Genomic DNA, 22211 nt, shown 5'->3' on the forward strand with positions numbered 1-22211 from the left:
CGACCAACAGTCACCAGAGCTAATAGACCAAACCTCGACGACCGGGGTGTGTGCATTTACGGTAAGTGTCTAAAATCCCCGGTCAGTGGTCACGTTCCCGTTTGGTGCCCGTTTCGGAAGCGGCAATTATTAACGACGGACCAATTATCCTACACTGCGCCTATGGTGACCCTTTTTCACTGGGCTGATCCTTTACAGGGGCTTTATGCGTTTTACTCGGTGCGGGTAGAATTAAGGTATCCGGGGATGAAAGATTCGTTACATGCGACCTCACACACACACACACCCACCAAAAGCTGATGGACGTTGAACAGATGGTTTTTCAACCACCAGCATATGCATCATTGCCACTAAAGATCTTCCGAAGGGTGTCACGGGGACGCACCACTGTTGATCCTTAAAGTACACACACACACACACACTCATTCACACCATTACTACCCTAACACAGCTGTGTTATGACACCAGGGTTTCTATCACCAGTCGTGGTGGCACTCTCGGGGTCAATTTAAAGATGAGCTTCCCATGTTGTGTTACACCGTAAAATTGCCTTTCCGAAACATTTTGGAAAATTAATTACTTCAAAACTGGTACAATTTGTCGCGATTTTCCTACGCAAAATGTTTCGCATTAAGCGTCAAGCGACACTGAACCATCGCCAGGAGTGTGTTTGGGTTTGGAATTAAAATTAACCGCAGCAAAAAAGGAGGGACGGTACACTTCTCCATTTGCTTTCCAGCTTTCCGTTTCCGGGATTAAAGACACTTTTAATGTAAAGCGGGAAGGCTCATCTAATGGGCCCGCATGTCAAATCCGCATACATGCGTCCCGTGCGTGCCAAATAATGGTTAGTCACCCGTCATATTTTCCCATCAAATTCGGGTCCATTATGGCAAAAGGGGCTTCACACACGGGTGCTGTTAATTTAACGGATTATTTATTGGATAACTTTTACTCCCTTTTCAATAACCCACGATAACCACCCCTGAAGCGATATTACATTTGTGTAATTTTCAAACCTTTGGTAGCAATTTTTCATTCATTTTTGGAACATGACAATATCCACCACATTGCAACAAAACAAAACCAAGAGAAAAACAAAACTTAATGAAAAGCATTTCTAATCAATATGTCATACATTTGGACCACTTTGTGGTTGCTGCTGCAGGATGACGAAATTCCAATATCGCCGAATTGAGGTTTATTGTAGCGAGTTCAAAGATCTTCGGTACGTTCGTTCAATCAAACAATTGGGCGAAAACAACAAAAAGATAAAATTAAATTCAATCAAATTTTATCACTTGGCAATATCACGATTTATCCGATTGGGAAAGTCAACGAAAGAGTGATACAAAGCACGTCAGAAGTATAGAAACAAAAGCTAGAATAAGTTAGGAAATACGATAGAAAACTATTTTTAATTAAAGTTTAAAAACAATTAGAAACAAAATTAAGGCCAGGTAAAATACAAGGAGGAAATGCCTTGTGAAAAATGTACTTCTTCAGCTTCAGAAGCTAACAATACGGCTGAAGCCGTAATAATTAATTATAAATAAATAAAAATTAAGACTAGTTTAACTTAGCAAGCCCTAAGAAAGAAGAAAACAGACTTTACACGATCGTGCCTTAAGAACGTGTGTGATCAACCTATCATTTCCGTTTTCATCGCCATATACCTTTCACTCCACTTCCATCCAAAAAAGTTAATTTTCTTCCAATTTTCTCCCCAATACAGTGCATACAATTCGTGCGTGAGGTATGTTCGGTCGTTTTTGTCTTGTTTTTGTCTTCTTCAATTCTTTCCTCTTAAAACCACTTGCACCCCCCCTTCCACCCCTTTCCATTCCTTTTCTCCTCGGTGTCGTGTGGCGTGCACTCTTTAAATAGTTTTCCACCAACCGCCTCCCTGCTCCCTTTTCCCTTCCAAAGAAGGCAGCAATAGAAGATACAGGAAAAAAAAAACTTCGTACTACTGCTGCTGCAACCTGATACGCGCGTCGTGCGCCCGCTAGAGGGTGGACCGAGTGAAAAGTAATGAAAGGGTGGTAAAAGTGGGATCCAGTCAACATAACCTCCTTTTTTCCGTTTTAAGTTTCGAGATGGGTGTGCGTGTTGGTTTGTTTTTCTTTTCTTTCGTTTTGCTGCGTTCCTGTTATTTCCTTAGCTCGTTATTCACGCTTTGGGGAGACAAACAAACCCCGCATGGAAAGGCTATTACACATCTGCCTCCTCCTACCCCCGTGATGAGGTAAGTGGTAAAAGGGACATCGAAATGTGTTGGTGTGTATGGAGGGGGTGTCTATCTCACTCTCTGTGCGTGGTTGCTGTAATTGATACATTAACCTTCTCCGTTGATACGCCCATTAGCGGGACCAGCCATCATCTCAGGCCCAGTCGCTTTGTGACACTACTGCAACCCCCCCCCCCCCAAAGTCGTGTATAGCGCAGGGTTTTCTTTTCCAATTTGTTCACCCAGCTACAAATCAATGAAAAACTTAACATCACAATGACTATGATCAGGAAAACATAAAGTCAACAAAAACCTGGGTGGGATTGTCAACCAGGAACGAAAATGTTTTTCTTCTTTTTTATAAAATTTTTTTAGAGGCGTTAAGCAACTGTCAGGTTTAGTGCCTATTTTAAGATAACAATAAAACATGTACAAAGTCTTACAAAAGAGAACGATTATGTTATTTGCATCAAATTTGCGGTCCGTTAATGTGAGAATGATGACAAATATTGATAACCATCATGCAAAATCACAACTATTTGCGGTGAAGTAACATTATTTGCGGTAAAATACAATTATGATGACATTATGCTGAAAAACCTGCTATGATGAAAAATCAAAAACCGTAAAAACATACAAAACCTCTCCCTCCCTCCTACCCCCCCTTTCATATCAATTTAAAATTGATAAAATTTAAATAAAAAAAAAACACAAAACGAAACAATGCTGACAAAGATTGAAAGACAGGAAACAAAAACAATAACAAAAAAAATCGAACCACCTAAAAGCACCTTTTACTCCACACCACGCAACGCTTCGTCTCTGTCGTGTGTGTTGGGGTTTTTCCTTGCAGAATTTTTTGTCCTCGGGAGCGGGAAATCCATTCGCATTTTATTTCTACTACCATACACACACAAACACACACACACATTTAAATTTTGTATAAAAACGTGTTAGCTGGGAAAAATCGATAATTTTCCATACACGTCGCCGATCTGTGTTTTGTGTATATTGCCGCATTTTCCTGCCATCGGCAACGATACACACACACACACAAACACACAGGTGCTCTTCCCCGGGGGGGAGCCAACTTTCTACATGATACAGAATAAGTATACATACACAAAGTTTGCTAGGCACGACCGTATGGTGGGTATAATGCCGCATATTTTCCACCCAGTATACCCCCAAAAATTTTCCGATACACAACGACCGGGACACAATATCGTCATTCCCCGGCACAGAAACCGACAGTGAGTCGTTGTCTGTATGCGTGTGCGTGTGAGAGAAGGAAAAGAGAGAAAAAGAGTGAGCAGCAGCATGGCAGGACCTGCGCACCAATATACACGCAACACATGCCACCAGTTCTGCACACTATGAACACACACCACTACCATCAAAAGAGGTCCTCTTGCCCCGTACGAGCCTAGACAGGAATATCCTTTAAAAGATTTTATATATCTCCCCAATAGTCTACGTCAACGGAAGCAAGATATAGAAAGAGAGAGAGAGAGAGAATGTTTTTCCCATGTTCTTTAGATGTCCTTCGGGGAATTGGAGCAGCAAGAACGAGGTGGAAGGAGATTGGGGGGGGGGGGGGGGAGTACACTAAAAAGGACGGCCAAGTTTACGGTCTCCTCTAACAATGTCGCACACGACGACGACTTTGACAACAAGGACGAAGGAACATCATTTCTTCTAAACCGTTCCCCAACGGTCACCGGATGGCGTGTGGGGAGACTATTTCCCAACTATTCGCTTTTTTTTTTTGCTTGATGTCCTGGTATTCTCCTTTGTCGTCGCCAAAAGTCTAGTCTCGGGCGTGAAGAGAAGAAATAACAGTGGGCAAGCATAAGGGAGTGCTGGAGAGGTTGCCGTATATGTGTGCGGAAGAAATTCTTTTTTTTCCCCCCGCGTTGCGGTTGTACACCAGCAGCAGCAGAGGAGTTTGGTTTCCTTTTCGTTTTATCGGCCAAAACTAGCATGGCACTGGGTGAAGGGACAACAGAGCAAAGCCTTAAAAGGATACCACTTTTATAGTAGCAGTAATGATTGCGGATGAAGAAAAGGGAAAACTTGAAGGTGAAGGGGTTGTAAAGGGAACATCGTCTTTGGTTGCTTGTTCAGCTTTGGTAGCATTGCTTCCGTCCGGATGTGGGGAGCTTCAAGAACAGGGAGCAACATTGTCGGGCGACACTCAAGATCAGACACATTTTTTTGCTTACCTCCATCTCTATACACCATTGGATGACATCAGGAAAAAAAAAACAATATTTTCCAGCACTATACAGAGGAACGACAGAACAACACACAAAGACCCAGGCACTCTGGAGCGGTTTGATCTATAATCGGACGGGCAAACATCTTCACAACCAAGGGAACAAATGCGTCAGGTAGCAACAGTAGAAAATACTTCGCAGTGTGTGTCTGCCCCGATTGGAGAAACCGATGTAAAGGACGGTACACGTTGTCCTTACAACGTGCTCCTCTCTCTCTCTCTACCCAGTTATAGCGTAACTTCAACGAAACCACTATGTTTTTATTTGCAGTCGAAACAACCTTCCAATACCTTGCTATGTATCCTGTTTTGAAGGTTACTTACCGTTGGCGAAGAAGAACGTTATAAATGTAGCAAGAAAAGCAACACCGTTACAGGGAAGCAGAATTAATGTTATTTTTATAGCCTTTTCTCTTTGCATCTTGCCTGTTAGCATGAAGGGGGGAAACCCTGGTGGATCGATATTCGCATGTTGCGCATCGGTCATATCTGCCCGCCTCCCTGCTAAGGATTTTGAGATGCGAATACTTCTAGTATTGCAACGCCATCATCTCTTAAGAGAGAAAAAAAACAATTTAGCCCCAAGCGAGATAGAGAGCAAAACAAAAAACCGAAGAAAGAAGCAGAAAATAATGGCTTTATAAATTTATAAGAAATGTAACCCACATTAAAAATGTATCGTCGCGCGCAGGTAGACGATGGAGCCATTTCAAAGCAGTTTGTTTTATTTTTATTTTCTAAACGTGATTATTTCGTCAGGTGTATATATTCAATTTTACCCGAACCCTGTAATGACAACCGATCCGGTTACCAGCTACTAATCAATGCACGAGCTTCACAATGTTCTTCACGCATGCTGGAGTTCAAATCTTGAGTTTTAAAAATACAGTAGAACGTCGATTATCCGGGGGCGAATTAACCGTGCGCTGAAAATTGACAGTTGTTCAAACCGGGGTGAACGTTTGTACTGACGTTCCAGCCAAAATTTTAACTATTATTTGATATTTGATATGATTGATTTAATGATTTGTTTGGTCCGGAATCATTTTTGGCATCAAAAGGACTACCACAGAGAGCCATTTTATTATTGGATAACGCTCCGTCACATCCAGGGAGTCCAGGGAGTCCAGGGAGTAATAAGTTTACTGAAACGACTGTACCGGTCCAGTAATTTAAATATATTTCTGGAACAGGACGACCAAGTGTTGAATCTTTGAAGAAAAAAAAGTGTTGCTATTGTAAATAAGTTTCTTTCGTAAGCACAAAGCACTAAGCACAAAGTTTCGTCCGCTTCGTCGGTTGACGATCACACATCTGTATTTTTTGATCTGACATATACAGGGTTGTTCATATTAATTATGTCAGATGTCAAAATGCCAAGGTTTATAATTTTACAATGTTTATACTATATACAGTGATATAGTTTTTTTTTTTTTTGCTCGGTTAGAACGGCCTGGCCGTATCAAGACTTATTTTACCACGTAGCAGGATAGTCAGTCCATGCTACGGGGAGACGGTCCGGATGGGATTTGAACCCGGTCCCTGCCGTGTGGACGGGCGCCGTTTTTCACATGCACCACCGGGCCGCCCCTACAGTGATATAGTATAATATATAGATACTATATACGCTTTATCTAAATATATAAGTGACATTGACAGTTAACAGACTTTTATCCATGGAAACCGATTAACCGGCATCAGTTCGGTCCCGAGCACCCCGGGTAATCGATATTCTACTTTACTTACTTTCATAAAAATATATTAATGTTTACTTTACGGATGACGGGCATGTCCATCATATAGCCTAAGGCTGAGCATAATTATTATCAATTTTCCGGTGAATCTAATCGAATCAAGAAATCTTTAATCTTCATAAAAATTATAAATTGATAAAGACGAATAGATTCTTAATACCAAACACAAAGAAAAATGCCAACGATAGCAGCATGTTTTAACCCAATTAACGTCCATCAACAACATAAAAGAGTTGTTAACAAAAGCTGCAGTTTATTCGCGAAATACGAATCAAAGTAATATTTGTTGACAGAGGATAATTGTTATCAATTTTCCTGTGAATTTAATCTAATCGAACAATCTTTAATCTTCATGAAAATCATAAATTCATAAAGACGATTAGATTCTTAGTAAAACCACAAAGATGCAGATGACAGCAGCATGTTTTAATCCAATAAGCGTCCATCAACAACATAAAAGAGTTGTTAACAAAAGATGCAGTTTATTCGCAGAGTACGAATCAAAATAACGTTTGTTGACAGAGGATAATTGTTATCAATTTTCCTGTGAATCGAATCGAATCAAGCAATCTTTAATCTATATAAAATCATAAATTGATTAAGACGATTAGATTCTTAGAATTAAACACAAAGAAAGATGCAGATGATAGCAGCATGTTTTGACTAATATGAGCGCCCGTCAACAGCTTTAAAGAGTTAGTAACAAAAGATTCGAAGAATACGAATCAAAACAACAACATGCATGTGCCCGATATATGAGGCGATGTAAAAACTCATAAAAATTAAACCACACGCGTCATCTCTTCCTGGTTTTTAACCCTCGTTGCGCTATTTTTAAGCATGATTTCCAATCCTTCGTACATGTTTGCGCAATGCATGTCAATGATTCAACGATGCAATGTGCTCATAAATAAATCTTACTCATTATATCTCCACCATTCGCATACAGGCACGTACACACTGGCGGATTTATTCCAGCAAAAATTTACCAACGTTGTGCAGAGCATAGAGCGAGACAGAGTGGCATAAAAACAATGTTATGATTCACAAATGGTCGCAACCATCGCATCTTGAATCAAAATGCAATTATCGATCACAAACCTCATCACCCAGTGTTAGTGGTAGCGTAAAAATGAAAAAAAAAAATACAACAACAAAAAAACAGTGGCACACGAGACCTTTAGCCTACAACCAATAAATGGGTGACTCTAATTGCTCGCGTGTAGATATAAAAAAACGACATCTCATACCGACAAGAAAAGAGAGATGACAAGAGTTTATCACATTTGCAGCATTTCTGTACTGGCCCCGTTAATCTTATCACACTGAGTCATCCCATGTACGCATGAAGTAAATGGCAAGAAAAACCATCTGTCGGAATGTATCTCTCGGTGGTGCCAGTGGTTCAGCATAAAAGGAGAGGAATGCAGCAAACCACCCATCGTATGTGACGAATAACATGTGCAAAACGCAGCGCTGCAACGAGTGGAAACACAATTAAGTGACATATTTGAGGTTAGATTATATTAAGAAAAACGAGATAGTACAACTTGATAACCTTCCGACGTGATAGAGTTGTGAGAAATTTTATTTCCCATTCGTAGCATAAATTATGTCCGTTCGTTGGGCACGTTAGAAAAAGTTTGTCTTATCGTTCTGTTTTACCTTAATGGAGTAACTCAATTGGAACAGTGCAGAAAAAGCGTCATTTCATCATCAATTTCCACACCGACATTATTTCAAAAGCCCATTATAAAACACAATTACCCTTCTATTGCTGCACAAAATACTTGTTCGATGTTTTTTTTTGTTGGGTTGTCATTTTAACGTGTTAGAAATCGAAAAAAAACCAAAAAGGAAAACATACAACCAATTATTTCTCCCATCTCGTCTTGTTCATTGTGCATTGCAGGAAACGAATAAATTCGACATCCCCGAAATAAAAAAAAACCATGGAAAACCCCCGGAAACAGACAGTTAGCCTACGGCGAGCTAGACAGACAATCAAATTCAGCGACAGGCAGAATTTGATCGATCGAATTTTCCTTCCCCTCGAGGCCATTACAAGCGCAATCATCAAACACACAATCGAACTGCAGAAGGAAAAATGAATTTCCTTTTCCACTAACCATCATCCCGTGTTCCTTTTACCGCGTTATTTCGATTGTGCCTTATTTCATCCAGAATTTTTTTTGAGTTTTTGTAAGAATTCTTAAAATAAAACCACCGATGACGTTACGGGAAAAGTGAGGTAATTTTGAAACATCATCTTTTTAATGCAATCCGACAACCAGAACGAAATATTTTGTTTTGAGACTTAATTTTTTTTATGTGAAAACCCCTGCAATATTCGATGGTAAATATTTTTCAACACTTTCAACTGTTAAACAACGCGAACGGGTTCTTCGCTAAGCAAATAAACATCGTACGGTAATGTTTCCCTACGAACGTGATCTCCAACAACGCACAACGCGTGGAAACCGATCCACATTGGGAAAAGAAACGATGATGACGAAATATTTATTTATTCCCCAAAAAACTTCGAAAATGTGAACCTCGAAAACCCTTTTTCCGCTACCAGCATTAACACTAAAAGCGCGTATTGTATCATCCCGCCCACAATCTTATTGTTTCGTGTTCAATCAAAATTAAATTAAATCCTGGAAAGGATTGTGAACACGTGTCAACAATCCCCCTTTCAGAGGGAAGAATTAACGAACTCCTAGGGATTAACAGCGCCACACCAAACAAAACAACAATCGGAAAATCATGGTGTTGAACCCCGCACCACAGGGAGTACACTGTGACCGCAATGGACAGTCGGGAAACATTTCCCCTGTTTTTTTTGTGGAAAATTTTTCACGAAACACATCCTGTTGACGTTTTTGTGCGGAAACATGTGGATCGGGGGAAGAAATCTCGGCACACAACATTGCTACGGTGATGCCACACACAGTGGTACTTACTTGGGTGTCGGTTCACCTTCTGCTTCGCACTCGATCAGGAAGGGTTTGTCGCTTTCGCCCTGCTGCGCCACCTGGAACAGCATCTCGTCCGGTGGCGGCTGCTTGATAATGCGCGGTGGCGAGTGTACTGCGGAAATTGGAAATTGGAACGATTAGTGTACGCTGGTGGAAAATTGAGAACCGCTGGAATGGTTGGTGGTTGTGCTAGCTTACTTAAACTGTGTACTGTCAGGACGTTGAGCATCAGTACGACGGCGACGGTTAGGAGCAGCTGGGTGCTACGGCCACCGGCCACATGGCCGGTTCGACAGTGTGTCGTCCACATTGGAATAGGGGAAAGGTTGTCCTCACCTGGAGGACGTCGTCAGTCGTTTACCAGACACACACACACACACTTCAAGAGGAAGGATGAAGGGAGATGAGCGACGTGAGGTGAAGATCCCGAGATCTTCTAGGTCTGTTTCTCTAGCAGAATCGAACGTCTTTCGATTAGCTCTGTGGAAGAAAAGAAAGAAAGGCAAACAGTTAGTAAAGCTCATCAGTCGATCTTTAGCGTATGAAGCCATATATATGATCTCTTTTTTTTGCTGTTGAACGCGTAGAGATAAAGATTAATCTTTTCGAGGGTCACTCGTCACACGTCCCAGCAATCTTCCACATGACATGCCGAGTTCTACCGAGTGGTTGACACATATATTTTTCTTCGCCCCCCAATTTGCCGGCGTAAAGCCATATAAAACACCAACCCAAACCTAACCTTACTAGCGTGCGCACGCGGCGTAAGAGGCCAACGCCCATTCCAGCCACACCACTACGGACAACAGAATACGCACCCGAATGCAGCGGTTTTGTGCACAGTGCCATGTCAGTGCGCGAGCGTCACTCATGCATAGAGCCGCCCTCCGTACGTCACGAGTTGCGCGCACCTAACCTCCCTTTCCGTTTTCTTCGGACATTTAGAGAGATACAGCCAGCACACACAAAGGGGTTTCTCGCGGCTAAAGATCGCGGCACCGTGTGACGTGAGTTAAACGATAGTGTGTGGAGAAGGTGAAGTTAACACCTTTTAACGACTCACGCTCGAAGACACCACCTCGCCCAAAACCGAATGTCTATAGGGTTGTTAAAAGCTTTCAACCAAAAATTGATTGATGTGTTGAGCAAGACACTAGAGTACAATAAACGAATATTATGGAGCATAAGATATTTACAAAAAAAAGAGCTTAAAAAACTTTATGTGATGTGAACTTCAAGAAGAAATGCATCAAAAATTGAAGAATACCAAAACTGAAGCGTTAACTTATTTTTCTATATCTTGTGAAGTAATCAAGTATTGTATGATAGACTTGAATACCTTTAAGAGAATCATTTTTACATCTTATTAGGGTTAGTTCTAAAACTCAGCCCAACAACTCTGTGAGGCTCTCAAGATTGATCTTCGAGTTGAAGAAAAAAAACTGGAGCCACCCACCTCTTCACAAACCGGTCGATTATTACAAACTGGACAGCTAGAGCGCTAGTTAAAGGGTAATTAAGATCACGACCGCTCTGACCCTTCACTGTCCGTGTTTCTTTTTTTTTACATATGCAGCCACACACAAATACCGAACGGCTGTCATCATCAATCTTTCAACGCCCACCGAAAAGAGATGACCGGTTAAAACGAATGCAAACGATACTTCAACAGCCTCACAACATTAGGGCTTGGAAAGAAGGGTCAAAACCTACCATTCGGCACTAAATTAAGTATGAACGCCAATCCAACATCATTTCTTTTTACTTCCCCTTATTCACTGGGGGGGGGGGACATTTGGGAGTGTATTGGATTTCCAAAGAAGACAAAAAAAAATCATTCCTGGAACTTCTTGGACGTTGAAGTTTATGTCGCACGCAGAATAAACACCCATTGCATTGGAGTGGAGAAAGATGACGGTGACATCATCGTGTGTTGCAGAACTTACATGCACCCGGTCACGGTGCTTTGTGAGGGGTTGATTTTTGTTCCGTATTTACTTTAAAAATAAATATTGCTCCAACCAGCCACCGGTAGGATGAAACCAATCTCGGAGCAGTTTAATATTCCAGATGGTTACCACACAGCACACAGTGATATATTTGTTTGCTGGCAGGGCATATGAATCCCAGAAACCAGAAATTTTTGGATCACTCACTCATTCGCATTGTCTTGAGATGGTCTGGAGTGTGGTCAACGTGATGACGCGTGGAAGTAAACATCACTGGGTTGTGAGGTTTGAATGCGTGCAATTAAGATTTATGTTTCTTACCACCGACCGAGAGATAGCTTCAATTTGTCCCCGAGACACATTATTAAACGACATTATGTGTCGCCGGGATTTGCCCTCCACACAACACGCTGACTAAACGGATGAGCAAAATGCAATTTCAAACGGAACAGGCAAATCGTAAAAGCGAAAAGACAAAGTTAATTTACGTCTGCGGTTTTTTTTTCCTTCTGCCGGGGACACAACGTGTTGCGGTTAACCACGAGATATTGAAAATGACTCTTTCAGCAACACATTTTGATACCCACGGAAGGAAGAATTTGCATGCCGCTGGTAAGAGTAGCCAACAGTAGCGGGAATGCTGTAGAGCCACTTTTTCATTTCAAAAGTCCGTTTCCTGCTTCTTGTGAAGTGAAGATCTCCGGTATATACTTCAAAGACACAAAATTCTCACTCCCCCCGTTCCCATGAATGAACGGAAAGGCTTGAGATGAGGAGTTTGGGATGACAAATCACTTAGCCGATCACCCAAATCGAGCACTTGGGATATTGTGCCGTTCGTTGTCTTTTTCCGGAGACATTCTTTGGAACTCTACCGTTCTCTAATTTGACGGTTCGTTTCCATCCCGAAACACAATTCCCCGTACCGGCAAACGAACTCTTCTCGATAATCCTAATGTACGTGTACATAATCAAGACGCAGATCAGAGACTTGAAGTTCCTGCTTCGGTGCGTTTGTAAACCTTGGTTAACTCTCCAAGGTTTTGTGCAAACTTAGCAAAACAAAGAAGCACCACAGTACGAAGATTGGGGATAAATACGATTTATTATGCATCACCCAACGGGTCATCTCCACCTTTTCTGTGGTTCAGTATGACTTCATCTCACTCACGGTAATATGTCCAGGAGAGATACTACCCTTGGGGAAACGATGGATCATTCTTTCCCTACCCGTATGATGATTTGCAAAGATAATGACGTCATCTGGTGTAAAAATCGTACCACACTGTGTGTTGGTTTCTGGAGCAGTAATGAAAAAAATAACAACCAGGAAATCCCTTACGTCAATCCCTGCAGGCTATTTTCTTCACAGCAGGAGCAAGTAGAAATACTGCATATTTGATTTTGCGTTGTAGTATTGATAGGGAAGTGAAAAGGAAAATGCCTTGGAGCATCTAGACACTGACCATCAGCACTATAGCTTCCCAATCCAATCTTCACAAGATTTATTTCCTTACGCGCAGTATACGAACATTATGACTCAAACAATTCTTTGCTTTTTCTCCTTTTACCTTTTTTTGGCGCAGGTGTAATGACTCAGTTTCCGGATAGTTAAGCTCTGTATCCCTCCTACAGACACTCTACATCCAATAATGCAACGGAACGAGGGTATCAAACCCTCGTTTTACAGTGAATAATAATTAGCATAATTCTATTTCAGCTAGATCGAACAGACAGCAAGGCGCGTAAAACGTAATAAGAATGTTTTAGCATGGAAAAAACGAAATGAAAAGATAAAAGAATTATGTCTTTCGTTCGCCGGAAGCATGCTGCTAATGGGTGTCTCCTTCCGTTTCCATTTCTAATGTATTTTTTCGTTGCTTTTGCACAAAATCATATTCTAAATTTTACCAATCATCCTTACCCTGCTGAAACTGCTGACTCACACACGTTGGAAAACCCTTCGAACAGCGTTTTTCTCGAACTAAAGTAATGGGGAAACAAAACACCGGTGCGGAAAAACGGCACGTGTGTTCCCCTGGGTGTTTGCATCAACCTTAGAAGGCAAACACGCCCCTCTAAAGGGATTTGAAACACCTTTCTGGGAGCGGTATTATTAGAGAACCAGTTGGCATGATTCAAAATGCCCAAGGAAAAGTGTCAATGAAGACGTCAATCGTGACATACTGACTGGAGAGTTCTCGTCAGTAGATGATCCTTAAAGTCGTAATGGTCGCCCACTCATAATGATCGATTTTAGCTTCACTTATGAGAGCGCCACAGGTTGTTCAAGTACATTGTAACTTAAGTGGGACACGTTCATAAAGTGCGACAAGCGGAAGATTAGATAGGAAGGGAGTTTGACAAACAAAGACAAACTAATAAGATATGTCAGGTCATTCAACTTAACCCAGACCATCATGGTTACAACCAGTCTACACGGTCTACTGGAGCAAATCGATGGACGTAACAGGATTTAATAAGGAGTTCTTTTCTCGACCATCCGAAAAGGGGAAGGCGAAATGCGGCGAAATAGGACTGCAAATATATGATTTTGCTGAGGCTTCCCAACCATCGCCCTTGCACAAGAAAGTCCGGAAGTAATTAAATCTACGCCGGAAAGCGACGTTCGAGACGCGCCCGGATGTTCATCAGTAGTTCAAAAAAAAAAGGAAACAAATGAAAGTCATTATTTAAAGGACCAACCGTGTGTCTAGACGGTTTGTGAAATATCGAACAGTACTCTGCCATTTGTCCAAAGGGAAAGAGGAACGGCAAATAACTCCGCACCCCAATTTTAATTAGGTAGATTTTTTTTTGTTGTTGTTGAAATTCCAGAAATATCTTGCCCGAGTTATAATCTTCGCAATAATTTCTCAGTCTATCCACACCTCATTAGTCTGCAGTTGGCTGCGACTATTCTGAAAGGTAGCAACATATGGGAATACATTCGCTGTCTTGCAGATGTGCGCGTCCGGTGTGTGAACAACAGGATCAAACACACTAAGGGATGTACCAATGACATGCCAAGGTTCCCGCACCAGACGGTGCGATCGCGGCAAGGAGAAGAATGTTGGGCAGTGTATTGCATGGGGTTCGTCATCGCCGAGATTATCTCGCTTGACAGAGGATGGAGGTCAGGTCAGTAAGATGATCAGCGCGCGACCGAACACATATTTGTCTACTGGCCGATGATATCACCACCCCCAACCGGCTGAAGAGATGGAACGCAAAACCGAAACAGTAAAGGGAGGTCTCGTTTCATGTTCGATCTGCTACAAATAGATGCCGCAATGTGACGGCTGTGTGTGTGTGTGCATTGGTATCTCTCTCACGCCCACCACAACTAGACAGAAAACCCTTTCATGAGAAATAAGTGTCCTCGAGATGGGAACTCTGGACATCTTGGGCGATGTCGTCATTTTCTTGGGCAAATTTTCATTTTTTCGTCTTAACAAACATTGAAAGAAATGGAAAGTTTTTGGATGAAGAATTCGGACCCTCATATCAAACACCAGTTGTCTAATTCAAGATGAGTTCACAGAACAACTTACAGAATATGTCAAGAGCTCACCTAAAGTTCTGTTTTCCCTGGGCTAGAACTCTCAATCCTCAAAACATATACACATGTTATCCATCTCAAAAAACCTCAAAATTATCTATCTTCTGGATGTAAATGTAATAATTCCATTCTAGCATTACCCCTACCATTCTTCTGACACACAACATCGCACAACACATCGGGAGAAGCCGCGATGAAAAATCGAAGTTTTCAAAGTGAGTACATTCGGAGGACTCCTATTAATAGAAACCTTTTCCTTTCTCTACCAGACCTTTTTCTTACCCCTACCCCAAAAAGAAGCGCAATGATCAAGAGCATCTCTACGAAACGCAACTGCCACTGTGTGTACGTAGCTCGTGTCTTCGTGCAAACGGAGTGGTAAAACCTGGTGGGCGGCACCACGCACATATGGGTTGTCGATTCGTGGCTGTCGCAACATAGGACGCGCTCGATTACAAACGAAAACAAACACAGCACAGTCACCACACGCACACGAGATCGGGAGGATCGGAGATAAACACATGAGCGAAATAAGATGAGAAGAATTTATTTTCATCGACCACACACACACACACACACACACACACACACACATACAGCTAATAGCAAGGCAAGGCCAATTTGGTGGAAAGTTTTGCGTAATGAAGGAAAATAAAGTTGGACTCAATACAGATCAGTTTGACCTCATTTTCCACGCGGCAAAACTGATGTCATGCACACCATTCGTCCGTTGGGTGATGAACCAAGGGAAAAGGGATAAATACTAGATCTCGCTCGAAAGGGAAAGTGGGACCTTCTTATTCTGCACTCTTACGACTGTTAGTAGGTTACTGGAACTTTATTTTAATTTGCCGTTTAAAAATAGTCTCCATTCCATTACGATCCGAGGAGCCAATAAACTGCTTTGGCCAATGCTTTCCTTTTCCTTGGCAAAGTTATCACAACTTGGGCCGTGCACAAAGTACAAAAAAAGGAAAAAAATAAAATGTCCCGAACACGAACTTGAACTCAAACGGATCATTTCTGCCTTTTTGCTCTACTGCTGCACCGGGAGAGCAACTACGCCACCTTTGAATGTATGGGCGACAGCGGAATATAACACCCCGAACAGCAAAGGAAGAAGAGGGACACCTTTGACGCTTTCTATTTATGTTTTCTTCGTTGTGCATCGCCCAACACAACAACAGCAAACGGGATAAAATAAAACCGATGAATGAAGATCGCACTTTTCGCTTCCCCACCTCAATTTAATTGCCAATTTTGTACCAGTTTTTTTCTTCCACCTCCCCAAAAACACTTTCGCTATCAAGATCTCTATTTTTGTGGTTTTTGTTCGTGGCAAGAGCATGTTGCACTGTTGTGTATTAAGTTACTAATATCTGTTCTTAATTCATTTTCACAATTTTCATTCATTACTACTGACAGTACGAGTACCAAAACTTAAAAGGAATATATTGCATACATTCAGGAGTCACCACTCAGGAGCCACTCCGGCGGGTAAATTGTTACCATCTAGTCAATATTTTCTTCTACTACAGAAGATCGCGGCCAATTAAAATCAACATCCTCTCTGCTCATTGCCAATCAAATAAAATGACCTAAAAACAATTCTCCTTTGTCCTATCTTCCCCGCTTTAATCGCTTCTTTTGGGATGCAATTTTAAACCGATAATGCTTATCGCCCGGCATATAACTTCCGGCCAGGATGCGATAAGTGGTTTGTGGATTGTATGAATATGAATTTATACGTAGCTGTGAAGAAATGGTTCAAGGTTCAGTGATCTTTTCTAGGCTCGTTAAAATTGTGGATAATGCTAGAAAATAAAATAAAACAAAAAATTGGTCACTGTGTTTGGTTAACGCAACCGACGGCAATGGGTAGTAGAGTTGTGCACACTGAGTAAGACTGAATGAGTTTAATTCTGCAAAGTAGTTTATGGTTTCAACTGAAGAGTTCTTATGACTCTTTTACTTACTCATTTACGTTTTTATTCACTCACTCTCTAATGAGTAACAATTTAAATCCAAAAAAGAGTCTCTTATTGAGTAGTGATGGGAACTCCGGAGTAATCCGGAGTAACCTGCAATTGATTTCGCAGTACACTCCGGAGTTGAATCTGGAGCAATATCTCTGGAGTAATCACTCCGGAGTTACTCCGGAATGTCTCGGAGTCGGACTTCGTAAATACTCCAACTCCGGGAAAATTGAAGATTTACTCATCACTATTATTGAGTGAATAAAAATACAAAACAGTGAGTCATTAGTCGACAGAGAGAGAGTGAGTGAGTGAAAAACGCCAAGTTGTAATTAAAGGATTAGGTTAGAGTAATGACTCTCAAAAGAATGAGTAAAAGATTCAAATCCTTATAACCACTCTTTCACCCTGTTTCAACTCACTAAAAAGAGTGAGAATTCTTATCTCGTCAAAACCGACTGGAAATCACCTGAGGTGAGGCATAACTTGTAGCAACACTAAATGCCATTACCCGGTCATCTTCAAATCAGCTGTGAGGATAAAAAATAAGAGAGGGCATATTTTCGAATCAGATTTATTTGCTTCTTTTGTCTTATAAACTGATTGTTATTTTCATATCAAATGAGAAATGCAAAACCGTCGTTTATCAGCTCACGATCAGAGATTTAAAAAAAATCTTCTTTCATAAACGCTTCACTTCAAAATAAGCTCGGAATGCATATAAAAAGGAACTTCAATACGATTAATTGATTCAACAGAACCTGGGATCCAGTGCCTCAAGATTATCCTGTCCAGTGGGTGATGTGTTAACATGACGCAATTCTTTGAGGTCTATCTTCAGAGGGAGTTGCAGCAAAGTTTCTGTTTCGTTGCCCCGACGGATGACTAATTGCATTGTGCATACGGCTACTACCACCACTACACACATTGCACACACTTTCTCATCTTCAAGAAACAACAGCACAGCGCGGCTTAGCTAAAAGGTTGTGGGTAGATGCACACACCCTTTTGAACTGGAAGAATGGTTGGCTGTTCTCTTTTCTTTTTGTGTGGAAGCCCCACACACTTATGGTTTACGGTTTACCTCCATTTATGGTTTATGGTTTTGCTTTCCCGTATCCTAATAATCCCTTTTCATTTTTTCTCTTCTTTTTCTTCTTGTACATGTCTGTTTCACCAATTCGTAACGGCTTTAAAATGACAACTTTCTTACTTTCGTTCGTTTTTTTCTTTGCTTTCAGCAGATAAGTGACAGGAAGGGGAAAAGGTTAAAACATGGGAACTGCAACTGAACGTATGCACTTTAGGCAGGTATTTGTATGTGTGCGCTGCGTGTGTTTTTATCCGTTGTTCTATTTCTCTTTTCACCGGAAGCAGGTGCAGTTAGAAAATATTCTCTCTTATTTAACAACACACTGTTTAGTGGTTCGAATGTGGTTCAACGGGAACACAAACACAAAGGCAACAACAATAGGTAATGGTGTGAGGCACCCCCGGAAGTAATAAAAAGAGGTGTGCTATTTAAAACACAAAAAAAGAATAAAATTATTGCTCTTCTTCCTTTTGCAGCTGATATTTTGTAGACTATTTTTTTTTTGAATTAAAAATTGTACATTTTTGTGCGTGCGTGATTCTACAATCGAAACCCAATTTTCTCACTGAAAGATCTCATTTAGCGGGTAGCTTTATGGTTAGAATCATTTATGCTACTGTATGTTTACCTATCCCATCAAGAAGTGCGTACAATGTACACATAAATACACACACACACACAACCACAAAGAAACAGTAGCAAACTACCCGTGATGCGTGAAAGAACGACAATACGCGGTTTGTGTACATGTATTGGTGTGTATGCAATGAGAAACAAAATGAATTAAACATTGCGCAACAAACATCTATAATAACAACAATACAGGCGCTTGGTCGTGAGGCAGGGTTACACGCAGGACTTTCTTCATTCCTTGTCGCACATATGTTGTTTATGTTTGCACGGATGTACGTACAGTGTTTGTTTACTAGAGCACCGATACACAATGTGCGATGCAAAAAGATAAGTTCAAGATACGTTTCAAGTATCGGTTTTTTAAACAATATTAGATGTTACTTTGCTGTAAAACAAATTGTGTTTCTGACACAGAAACATGTCATGTTTGGATAAATAATATTTGAAATCGTAATACAGTTTCTGTCTTACTAATTGTTAATCCAGAATATCCTTAACTTAAATATTTGGGTTAAATATTTAAAACTTATTTTTGATACACTTACCAGCATTAGACACAAGAGAGTTCAATCCGTTTACGTTTCCTCTCGTACTCCTCTTTTGAATGTTTGATTGATGTCTGGTAGGACAAAAAGCAACACGCACGACGTTCGATGTGGTGAAAATCGTTCTTTTCTTTTTGTTATTTTCACCGAACGGTTGATTGTTGGGTTTGATGATGGATTTTACACAGGCACAATTTCCAATCGGCAAACAGTTTCAAACTACACCAAAGAAAAACAAAATTAGCCTACTGTCACACCAACACACGCTGTTTAACTTGTTCTTTTCAGCGACACTAAGCACAATTTTCCAAGCAAAGTATGTGTCACACGATTTCGTAAAATAGAAAAAAAAATACTTCTAGTAAAGAAAACGATTATGTGAACGATCAGCAAAATTGTGTTGTATGGAGTTGTAATTGTGTATTTTGCAGCAAATGTTATTTCCAGAGAACAGGTGCACTGCACAGTTTATGAGTGAAAATTAATTCCTTTTTATGAGATTATATAAAAATGGAAGTTGGAATGCAAAAAGAAATGTCACCCAAATGTGCGTGGACGTACAGGCAAAACGGATCAATTTCATTTGTTTTTCTTTACCCTGTTTTCCCGGCGAGAAAAATGACGTCAACAATAAAGGGTCAACCCCACACCACTTTCAAAGGCAGGTGAGAAGAGGCGTTAACGTTGGCTAGGTGTGTGTTGCTTCCATACAAAAGGGAATACACCTGAGAGACCACACGCACACACAACCATTCATTCCCTTCGCGGACTGATCGACGACGCCTAAAATGACATCTACACACCTGCTTTCTCTTTCTCGCACACGCGCACACAGAAACCCCCACATCGAAACGGTGGGCTCTATCGTGCTATCTCATCCATTCCGATCGTGGTCATCGCTTAACGGCTCGGAACGTGAGATCACACTCGATCGCGTTTCTTCTAAAAACCCAACCCCACTTAACGGGCAACGGTTTCTTTTCAAATACATCAATACTATCAAATGTGCATGTGTTTGCACCGTACGTGAGCAACAGCATCTGCAAATCATTGTTCTTCTGTGCTCGTCGCGAATTGAAAATAGAACTAAAAGCTGAGAGACGTTATAATATTGCGTGTGTGGTTGCACGATCAATTTTCCTTATTTTGCACCCCACCAACGGAACACGGTGGTGGGAAAAACGCATAAACAGGACCGCCCGGTTGATGATGGAATTATTGTACAGGGTGCGGCGCGAACCCAAGAGATTGCACGCATCCACCACCACTACCACTAACGGCAACGTATAAAAACGTTGGTTTGTATGGAAACGGCTGTAGGCACAATATATTTATGCCGGCATGCACGCACACACGTACCGAGACGGTTGGAGCCTACACCCCGACGCCACCGTAACGCAGCAGCAGAAAAGGTTGGTGAGGAAAAGGGGGATGGATTTTTTTTTTCTCAACTTGACTATGAGAAAAACTCCCTTATACGGTGAAATAAAAAATAAGCTTCCAAATGAGAAGTGAGCAGTGAGTGGTGAGTGGCGAACGATTTAAAAGAAGGCTCTTTGCTATCCTAATTAATTACAGCGTCAGACAGAATATGAACAAAGTATTACTTTTATTTACACAATTTTCTATGTTTTCTTCTCTTTCATAAAAATTCATCTAAAAATGTCCACCACAAATCTGTCGTGTTGGTATTTTTTCGGTTTGTCGCTTTCTCACCTATAGCACGTTTGTTGGCAGTGAGATGAACTGCGTGTGCTGCGTGTATTTGTGAGAGGAAAGGAAAAGAAAAATGCACCCCTTAATGTCTCCTTAACAAAACGAAGAGGAAAAAAAACAAATCCACTATTGCACGAAAGAACTTTTACAATTTTAACAATGCGTTGTGCACACGGGAAACACCGCCAACGAACAAAAGCTACCCAACAATCCTCACACACTCACACAAACGCATATACAACAATGTTAACGCGCGCGCACATACTTTGGACTACTGTACAGAATTGGGTCGTTTTTCTTCAGATTACTTCCACGCAACCACCAACACCGCACAAAAGCTGGTAGAGAGGGGAAGCAATGGGTGGTACGGAAACAGGAAGGCAAAAAAAAAACACAGACGACGACGCCGGTATTTTGCACAGCGAAAGCCCTGCTGTGCGTTTACAACGGCGAGTTGTAGGTTTTGAGGGTGAAAATGGCGAGAAAAAAGAAATTCAGTTTTCTTCTCTCTGGCACATCAGAACGCTTTCCTGGATGCACACTTTTCCTTCCTTCGTCTGATAAACTTATTCTCAGCCTTCTGTTGCCTCGTTTCCCGGCCGCACCTTTGACGGATGGCTTTCTTTTGCACTTCAAAACTTCAGTAACCCCGAAGAAGAGTACCGTTAATGTTTGGTGGAGCCCCCACCCATCATTTGTGCTTCTTACTACCCACACAACCATAAGGTCCGAAGAAAGGCTCCAAAAAACGTTCTGCCCAACAGTAGTTCCAGTGAACGCGGAACAATAAATTTAACACCCTCGCCTCGTGACTCTGTCCTTTTTGTAATTTTCCCTAGCCTTCCTTGGTAGGTGCCTATTGCTCTTTCTCATTGCTAATAATAAAACTTTTCGCCAGATCGCCTTGGATGAAGGACAATGCAGACGATTTCTGCTAAACGCTTTAATCACTATGAAGTGCTACACACCTCCTGAACCTGAAGGAGACATTTTTTTTAATAAAAAAGATTCTACAGAAGATTACTGTTCAATCTTCTGTCCTAAACTTCTTTTCCCTACAAACTGATTTAAAGTGTGTGTATTCTGTTAAACTAGTTCAATTTTGAATTTATCGCTTTCTGTCCCTAATAATTGGTGGCTTATTAAGTGATGATTTCACAGGTGTTTGGCAATGATAAATAATATATTTGAAGTATAGAGAAATGATTAACACCAAACGAATTATTGCAAACTTTTTGTCTTAGCCAACATTAAGTTAATAGAGAGAGGTGTATTCTAGAAGTAGGAGAAACTACACAAAAAAAGGTATGACTTTGGTAAGGTTTCTCGCTTTCATCAAAGATTGCATTGCAGTTCCCGAACAATCAATCCAATTGAAACCGGTCGCTAAAGGGTAAACGGGATTCCATTCGGGATGGAAAGTTGCGGCATCATTTCCTATTTAACCTATTTAACAACTATTTTAAAGTCTGCACGGGTTGCTTGATGATCTCC

The 22211-nt window shown here is 41.1% G+C and overlaps 1 protein-coding gene across 12 annotated transcripts in view; it reads right to left on the minus strand.

Annotated features, from left to right (window-relative positions):
* Positions 1-22211, minus strand: part of LOC125767080 (neuroglian) — a 40876-nt gene that overhangs the window by 18255 nt on the left and 410 nt on the right. For 10 of the 12 annotated variants that reach the window (XR_007418728.1, XR_007418745.1, XR_007418729.1 and 7 more), the window contains exons 2-4: positions 19002-19220; positions 9442-9723; positions 9229-9355 (exon numbers count right to left, since the gene is read on the minus strand). Coding sequence is in view for 5 of the 12 variants with exons in the window: in XM_049433345.1 (XP_049289302.1) it covers positions 9229-9355; positions 9442-9553 (239 nt within the window). In the remaining 7 variants the exon portion in view is untranslated. Of the gene's footprint in view, positions 1-9228; positions 9356-9441; positions 9724-19001; positions 19295-22211 lie in introns of all 12 variants that reach the window. The other 2 variants (XM_049433354.1, XM_049433362.1) reach the window with 1 other exon arrangement.

This window comes from Anopheles funestus, chromosome X (assembly GCF_943734845.2).
Source record: "Anopheles funestus chromosome X, idAnoFuneDA-416_04, whole genome shotgun sequence".
Lineage (NCBI taxonomy): Eukaryota > Metazoa > Arthropoda > Insecta > Diptera > Culicidae > Anopheles > Anopheles funestus.